The sequence below is a fragment of the Crotalus tigris genome, unplaced genomic scaffold (genome assembly GCF_016545835.1).
Source record: "Crotalus tigris isolate CLP2741 ecotype Arizona unplaced genomic scaffold, ASM1654583v1 scf7180000024391.5723578, whole genome shotgun sequence".
Lineage (NCBI taxonomy): Eukaryota > Metazoa > Chordata > Lepidosauria > Squamata > Viperidae > Crotalus > Crotalus tigris.
The window spans coordinates 5,335,931-5,345,444 of NW_024100561.1; the positions used below are offsets into that span (position 1 = coordinate 5,335,931).

General features: G+C 40.1%; 1 protein-coding gene across 1 annotated transcript; it reads left to right on the forward strand.

Annotated features, from left to right (window-relative positions):
- Positions 1–1,824: 1,824 nt before the first annotated feature.
- CD93 (CD93 molecule) lies at positions 1,825–9,181 on the forward strand. Its single transcript, XM_039329282.1, has one exon. The coding sequence runs from the start codon at positions 5,707–5,709 to the stop codon at positions 7,525–7,527; it is 1,821 nt and encodes a 606-aa protein (XP_039185216.1). The 5' UTR covers positions 1,825–5,706; the 3' UTR covers positions 7,528–9,181.
- Positions 9,182–9,514: the final 333 nt, after the last annotated feature.

Here is a 9,514-nt window from a genome sequence, read left to right on the forward strand (position 1 = left end):
TGTCCCAGGGGGGCACGTGATCCCCTTTTGAAACCTCTGACAAGCAAAGTCAATGGGGAAGCCAGATTCATTTTACAACTGTGTTACTAAAAACTTCAGTGATTCGCTAACAACTGTGGCAAAACTCACTTAACTGTCTTGCTTAACAACGGAAATGTTGAGGTCAATTGTGATCGTAAGTTGAGGATTACATGTGCAAAGCATTGGGAGTTTTAATCTAATTGTGTGTGAGTGGATGGCCTCAGCATTCAAGAAATGAAAATAATTGCAAATTGCAAATTTATTCCATCTGTGCAGCTGAGCACAGATGGAATCACTAGCCTCACTCTATTTACATGGAGCGGCCAGCCAAGAGCTCACATGCAGAAATGAATAAGAGACAGGATAAATCCATCTCTCCCCTTTTCTCCACTTTTGTGCTCCAGGCCACAGACACGCTGTTTTGGAAACTAGTGAAAGGAATGCTATTTCATTTCCGCCTACAGCTTTTTCTCTTGCTCAGGTGGTCTTTAAGCAACAGACCTTTTCTTGCAATGCAAAATGTGGTTTGCCTGGTGCCTCCCTTAACTCACCTGCTTATGTGGGGGATGCTGTCCCACCAGCTCACCTGTTTATCTTCTGTGCCCTGACAGAATCACCTTGTCTAATGACGATCCTGAAGCCCAACTTATCCCTATAAGAAACTAATATATAGGTTAGTTTATAATGTATTATAATTTACAGTCTCACCCACACCCCACCCCTACAATCATAACTGTCTATACATCTCTATTCTTATAAATAATGTACATTCTGAGCCTTTCCTGTGACTTAGGAGATTGTATGTGATCCTGTAGATAAGTATTTAAGTCAAAACAAACGATTGCTACAGGATATCCCAGCAGGATGTTGAAGTACAGAATACAATACTATACTGAATATATTTGGATTACAGAGAATATGCTGTCTCCCCAAGATAAAGCAAGGGGGCACAATCCAGGAAGTTCCCTGTTGCAAACTCCGCTGAAACAAGGCAGGATTGTGAAGGAGGAATCTTATATCGGCTAGATCAGTCTTTGCCTAGGGTAAATCTTACAGACATTTATTTTAATTTAGAGCTAAATTTAACTCACCAATAGAATAAAAAAGAAATTGTTGTTAATTCTCCCAAGGTAAACACAAATACTGTCTATAAGCACTTACCATAAATTAGAGAGCTTAAGGTTACCCTGGAATATTTTCTTTGCTTTTACATCTTTTAGAAAAGAGAAAGACCAGGGAAGAGTACAGTGTATGGGTGAAGAATTTTCTCCAAATTTCAGTATGGCGGCAGGGAAATGTTACTGAGTTGGGCATGAGAAAGGAAGATTTCTCCTTCACCCCCTTTCATATTTGTTAGTGGAATGACAACAAATACATATATGCAATACATAAAAACATTTACGATAGCTATCTTTCTCATGTCAAGTCAGAATTAAGAAATAAGTAACGAAGGAGACATTAGGATCACACCATAACAGCCTCAGTACATTGTTCAGGTTTCAGAAAACTCAAGTTGTCGAGGTGGCGCAGCAGTTAGAGTGCAGTACTGCAGGCCACTTTACCTGACTGTGTTCAGCAGGTCAGCGGTTCAAATCTCACCGGCTCAAGGTTGACTCAGCCTTCCATCCTTCCGGGGTAGGTAAAATGAGGACCCAGATTGTTGGGGGCAATGTAAATATATATATACATTGCTTACTGGTGTACACCGCTTAGAGAGTGCTTGCACTTAAAGCGGTATATAAGTCTCATAAATAAATAAATAAATAAATAAATAAATAAATAAATAAGTTGCCAGCAGAGATTTCATCACAATTTCTACAAAATCTCTTCGTGCATCCATATATGAGATCATTCAGGAAATAACTGTCCCAAGAGTTGTACTAATTCAAGAACACCAACAAGTATATGAATATGAGTAAAAATATGCTAAGCGGGGAGACAGAAATATCAGCCCCAGATATGCTTGATTCTTTTCAAATATTTCCATGATGTAGAAAGCAGTGATATTTCATGGCAATGCCAAAGAGAAACAAATCCATCAGTGAGAGTTGGGGAAGAAATGTTGATTGTAGCGTCTCTCCTGAAGTTATATTCTGACTCATCAGGATTTAATATATCATAAAACTGTCATGTTATTAATAGAACTTTTATCTAAATTGAATCATCTTTTTTATGGTGCAACATTTCTAGATTTTGCACACTGACCACTCATGTATTAACCCAGAGATACACCCACACGTGCATCTTTGGTCTTGTTGCAACAATCACTATACTTCTCTGCAGTTCTCTACTGACCCTCTGGGATGGCAAATGGGCTAAATATATTAATGGAATCACATGTATAGCATAGCTTTCATTTACATACACTTGTGTTGCAAGACGTATGTAATCTTAAAGAAGCATCACATTTGAAATCATAATGCTGGTTTTGTTGGATTTGCTAGTATTGAAGATTCATTATCTGCCCTTATCTGCCTAGCTGTCCCTTAGAACTGGCAAATTGATTTGGAAGAACTTGACAAATTCTGGTGGATGAGATGATGATTGCCTCATCAGCACAGCACAACTAACTCTTTGAATGGTGTCGCTTCGTTATTCAGATCCAGCTCCTCTTATTGATGTAGAAACACAGACATGCTTCCCAGGGCCTCTCCAGGACTTCCTCCTAGACTGGCACTTTGTCCAGGGGTGCTGGGTGCCGGTTGCTACAGTCAGTTTTCTGTATCTCTCATGCCATCTGAGGGTCGTTTGTATTTTTACAGCCCAAATACGGTACCTGCAAAACGTATGGTACCCTCACTCTTACCCTGCCCTGAACCTTAACCCTTAAGGAGTAAATAATGAAATATATGGGGAGTAATTACATAAGCCAGAATGAAATTTAATAGCTTCTAAAGGTCATTTAGTTTTGATCTGCCCCTTGCCTTATCCCAGCCTCATTCGTCATTTGGAGTTTGCCTCTCAACACGTGATTCAAAACCCCCTTTGAAAAATAACAGCCTAAAAAAAGGTTGTGAAAGCTCTTAGACATCCTCAGTTACTGTGCTATCTGAAGCAAGTTACTTTAGCTTGATACTGATCTGACTTACTATTTTAAACTTTCCTCTCTCCGGCTGTAATCCTTTTATTAAAAAAAAAACACCTCCACTTACAAAGAAAAAGGTGTACTTTTTGGCACCGATGAGAGCCAATTGGACAATAAAAGTAACATTTACTTTAGTCCTTACTGGTCCTATTTCTTCTTTCAATTTGCACCTCACCTTTCTTCTAGAAGGCACTCAAGATAGCTAACAAGAAAAAAATGGAAACATAAACAATATCTGATATAAACAGTTAGCAATGTTATAACTAATTCTAACTAAAAAGACGTGGCAAAGAGAATGGTGAAACATCCTATTCCAATAGATTTGGACACTGAAAGTGCTAAGGAAAATGAGCTGATGTCAGCCCAATAAGGTAGACCAGACTCAGAAACCAATGCCATATTGTAACAGGTACAGAAACAGAATCTTGCAAGTCTGGATGTGTCCCTTGGGCCCTTCACTTTATATGTCTATGAATTCAGAAGGGATTTATCTGATATTTGTTTCACATTATTTGCTTGGCCTGGGCTCAAAACTCTTTTATTTGTCCACAGCCTCTTCCTCCTGTTCTTCAAGGCCATTCTCTGTGTCGTCTAAACCTGTCAATTGAGGTTACGGGTAGAAACAATTAAAGTCCAGAAAAATCAAATGCTAAGGAACCAATCGGCAGCTTCTTCACATGTTCTAATAGAATAATACTATGGTCAGTAGTATTAAAAACACAGAATTCTTCATGTATGAGTAGGGTCAGCGTTCCTTACAGATCATCCATCAAGATCACTGTGGTCATTTCCATACCAAATTTGGATCTAAGGATCAGGGCCTCTGGGACTGTAGTACCATCAAATGCTAAATGTGGAATGTTGGATTTGGGCCAATATTTATTATATTATTTCAGATTCAAATATGGCTTTTTAGGCGAAGGTCTCACCACTGACTTTTTTAAGAATTCAGAAAATTCTTCCTGACAAAGGGAATATACAGTAATCACAGAAATCACTGGAAGGATAAAGTCCTTAGACCGCTGATCTACAAGATCAAGATACCTTCTCACTCAAATAGAAAACTCAAAACAGGGGAGATGGACATCAGGCCTTTGTTGATTTCACATGGTTTTTAATCCATAAAGAATTATGCAAACTATTCATAATATTAGCAGAATATCTATTGGGATCATTAAAGATATATGTATCCAATAGCTCTGAAAAACTCCATTCAATAAATTTCTGCGGACACAAAGGAGAAAACCATAACTTGTTTTCTTCTCCAATTACCAGATGCATAATATGTATCTGATTCTCTATAATGGCTCCAAAGGATGACAATTCTCATGCACTTTTAGTTTTTGATCAGATTTCCTTTGGCACTTCTCTTATATCTCCTGGTACTGCCATCCAACTGCATGATCTGACCCATTTCACATGGGAAATTTATATTCTTCCAGGAAGCATCTTTTGTCATGAGAATAATCTTTTGTTGTATCTCTGAAATTGTCATTCTTCACATGCTGCATGGATCAGAACTGAGAAAGACTGATGTCTAAGTCTCTGGAAAACTCTACCAATTAAGGTAGAGCAGCTGTTGCAAACACTGTTCCCATGTCATGTGTTGAACTATAATTCCCATTCTGTATGCACCTAGAGATGGTGGGAGTTGTAATCCAACACAGCTGTAATGGACCCACATTCAGAAGACTGTAGTCGATAACAATTATTTATCCACAGTCTAATTCAATACTAAGGCAACTTCCTAAAAATCTATGTCACCTTGAGGCAGTATTGTGCTGGTATTCATACTGTCAGTTTTGCGGTACTTCGGAATCTAGTCTGGACCCTGGATGTAATTTCACACATCTCAAAAGTGCTTGCTCTTTGTAATTGCATTATCTGAAATGTTACTTTAAGAACTCTGAATTTAGAAAATTCTTTGTGAGCATTTACTGTACATCGTAAACCTGCTAAAAAATCAATAAAAACAAAACTGGCCTGTCAGTTTTGGCTGAATGAGGATTTTACACTTATGTATAGGAATCAGTTCTGAACCCTTAAAAAGCATGGCTGCCTTTAAAATGAAGACATTCCCATGACCCAATTTCTATTTAAGGGTTTTATTTCTATTTAAAGATCATAAATATGAGAGGTTAATATCGTGAAGGCCTGCACAATGTTTTTCCATCTAGATGTAGCATCTTATGTCCAAATCACAATTTTAAAAAATACCACTCCAAAACTGGAAGGCCCTATTTGGTTTGTTTAGAAGTTCAGTGAAGTTTTATAAGGGGGGGGGAGAGGGGGAGGCAGGGTACATTCCACCAAGATTCTCACATGAAGGAAAAGAACTAGGTTAAAAATAAGAAAACTGAGAGAGGGTATAAAAGGGATATTTCCTATACCCATAGGTTAAAACAAACTGAACAACTAGGGCTGCAGCTGACAATGAAACTCTCTCAGGAAACTTAAGTCTCCGGTGACAAATAAGACTCTCAACCAAGACAGGATGCATATGACCCAACCAATGAGACAAAGGGATATGGGAGGCAAACAAGCTGTGCTCTATTGTCTTAGCATATGCTTTTCAGACATTTATAGAATTTGAGCTCACAATGAAATCGCCCCATTCGTTGCTCCTTCGTGCAGCAAAGATGGGGATTCTCCAGCAGGTATTTTGGCAGCTGCTGCTTTTGGGACTGACAGCTCAGCTCAGTGAAGAGGTAGAAGCTTTGTGTTCTGGGACTACTTGCTACACACTGAATTTAGGACGGTTCAGTTGGATCGAAGCTCAGCAAAAGTGCAAAGACAATGGGGGTAACCTGATGACTCTGAAAAGCCAAGAGGAAGCTTTGCTTGTCCCACAGCTGCTCACCAAGATGCCCAAAGGGGAAGCTGGCACAGTTACGGAGGTAAGATTGTGGATTGGGCTTCACCGAAAGAAAGGCAAATGCTATGAGAAACATCGGCCATTGAAGGGCTTCCGCTGGGTGACAGGAGGTGAGGACACCCAGTACTCCAAATGGGGACAGAAACCCCGGGAAACATGTTTGTCAAATATGTGTGTGACCCTTCAGGGGACTCCCTTCTCATCTCGGGAACTGTCCTGGGTAGACAGCCTCTGTGGTAATGCAACTGCCGGGTTGTCAGGCTTCTTGTGCAAGTTCAGTTTCCAGGGAATGTGCCGTCCACTTATACTGGCAGGGCCAGGTGTGGTCAGCTACAGCACCCCTTTTGGTGTAGCCACTGATTTCCTTGAAACTGTACCCTTTGGCTCCGCAGCTGAAGTAGCATGTGAACCCCAAGGAGAGGAGATACCTAACACCTTCCTTGTGTGCAAGCCACAGCCAAATAGCAATATCTCTGAGTGGAGCAGCCCAGGTCCATTTTGTGCTTCACCCACTTATGGTTGCAGCTACAACAATGGGGGTTGTGAACATGAGTGCCTGAATCAGGGCAAGGGTTTGTTTCAATGTGCATGCCGCTCAGGATACCAACTTAGAGGTGATAACCTTTCCTGTGTCCCCGTGGACTACTGCAACTCCAATCCATGTCAAGGACAGTGTAAACCATACCCTGGTGGTTTCCAATGCCTCTGTGCTTCTGGTTATATTTTGGCTGATGATGAGCGGAGCTGCATTGATGTGAATGAGTGTGGTGCACCTCAAAGTCCTTGTGAACAAATATGTGTGAATACCAAGGGGTCCTTCACATGTCGTTGCAACCTAGGCTATATGTCTGCTGAGTCTGACCACCAGGCATGCCAAGACATTGATGAGTGTGCGAGGAACACACCATGTGACCAGATTTGTGTAAATACTCATGGCTCCTTCCACTGCTCTTGCCAGCCAGGATACCAGTTGGAAGGTATTAATAGCTCTTCTTGTCTTGATATGGATGAGTGTCAGGAAGACCTTTGTGAACATACGTGCATCAATCAAGTTGGCAGCTACCGGTGCTCTTGTATGGCTGGCTGGATTTTGGCACCCAATGGTATCTCTTGTCTCTTGGATCCGACAAGCAGCACCTCTTCGCCACCCACTGAGGGAGGAGAATGGATCCCAACAGACATTCATCCTGCTTCAGAGTTACCAGCCCTGCTGACTGATCCTTCACTTCAAGCTGAGTTAGAAAGAGTCTTTGCATCCCAGGATTCTACCCTTCAACCAGCTGTGGTCAGCACTGCACTGGAGAACAAACCCCGGATCAGAGATCAGAGGATAGATAAGAAGAGTCATGATTCTAAGCATTTTTTATATTATATCTTGGGTGGTGTGGGCGTTTTATTCCTGGTGTCTTTTGCCCTAGGGTGGGTCATCTACAGGAAAATAAAAGCCAAGGAAGTCAAGAAAAATTCTAAGAATGTCACAGATAATTACTCTTGGGTATCAGATCAGGGAGAGACCAGGGCAGCAGGAAGCAAGGAGGGCCTGTAGTCAATGAGGTGATTTTGGTGTGAGAAGGAAGGAAAGGGAAGATATACATTGAAACTGAAATTATTAAAAGCTGTACACTGATAATTTTTCATGTTAACATTTCGCAAGAGGACTACTACAACTGCAAAACTACAGGGGTGAAACTAGAAATAAAATCTTTTAAGAGTAATTCTATCAAGATTTTATCTCTGACAACAATGACGGATTTGACTTTGCAATCCACTTTATGTACATGCTGGATGGTCAGTTGATTGTAGATCAGCCTTCCATTCTTGCCTAGGAAGCAAGTGGTAATTTTTTCTAAGCAACACATCTGCATTTGTGTCCACCCAGTTTTCACCTTACTACTCCAGTGCCAACTTTATATCAAACCCTTTAAAAAAAAAAGTTATGAACAGAAGAAAGCATATTTCTTAAACTAATTCCAATAGAACCACTGTGATAACAGCACAATCAAACTGTCTTTCAAATTACTTTTGTTAATTGTGAAGTCATATCCATTTTTACCCTTGGGTTTAAGCTAATTGTGGTCCATAGAAATCAGTCTGAATGCAATCAGAGGAATTGGATTCACAGAACTGAAATTTAACTTGTCTTGAATTGGCTGTACTTGGTTCAGTAAAAAGGTACTGCATGCCCGCTTAGACTTCAGATTCTGCCGTTTTGCTGCTCACCCAAAGCTTTGCTAAATGTTATCACATTGTTTGGGGATGACTCAATCTTACTGAAGCAGAAACAGCTGCAGTGACCAGCCCAGCGTCATCTATGCTTTCCATATCAGTTCATGGGGAGAAGGAGAAAAATATAGAGGCTGTTTATGATCCAAACATATTTCATGACTGGGTACTTGAGGAAAACAGTTCTGGAGAATGTAGCAGAAACTTTGAAACCATTTCAAAGTTAACTGTATTAAAGCTGAACGTTGTTCAATAAAATGCTTTATGCCTCATTCTGGCAACATTTTATAAAGATGGTAATAGCAAACGCTGCAGACTGTCTCCATCTTGTACATTTAGTTTTGAAATTTCTCTTTCAAGGCTATTTCTTTAAAAAATAGCTTGGTCAGTCTGTGTGATCACCCCTGGGGAGAAAGTCAAAAATGTAAGAGGATTTCATTTTTTATATTCGATTGGATTTCAGTGTGCAGAGTATATAGACTGAAAATGCAGGGTTGTGGTAAGGATGAGGTTTTGTTCCCTCCATTTAAAGAAGCTCCATTTTCAGTTTATGTTCTTTTTTTTCTTAGGACTTATTATCTCTACAGTAATAAAAAGCTGGCTAGATGATTTGAGGCCAGTCGATCTCTCACAGCTCACAACATCAGGCTTAGGTGACAGCTAGAAATGTGAAATATATATTCTTCTTGGCATTTTCTCACAAGTGCAGTGTGCATAGAGAAAGGTAGGTTAATAGTTTATCCAAATCACATTTTCTGCAGGGTTTTAAAGGCTGTATTGTGATTGTGATCTTGAATTCCATAAATCAGCCTTAGAACATATATTCACAAACATCTGATGAGATGAGTTAAATAAATTGTGAACATCTCCATAATTCTTTCCCCCTGCAAAAAGTATTTACAGAAGAATTTGATATTATAACAATTTTTAGGAGTGGCAATTTTAATACCTGATTTGCAGCTGCTGGCCAAGATTTCCCTCTAAAAAAGTGGTTCTCAACCTGTGGGTCGGGACCCCATTTGGGGTCGAACGACCATTTCACGGGGGTCGCCAAACAAGGCTGTCCGCCATTTTTTCCTCTTTTTCTTTGGCCACGCCCCTGGCGCCCCATGATGTATAAGTGGTTGGGGGTCACCACAACATGGGGAACTGCATTATGGGGTCACGGCATTAGAAAGGTTGAGAACCACTGCTCTAAAAGTCTTCTCCATTCCTTCTTAGACATTCTAATTGAACGTCTAAGATATACATTAATTTAAGCAGATATTCTGTATTTTTTCTATTAAATCTACATCACTCTCCACTTTGAT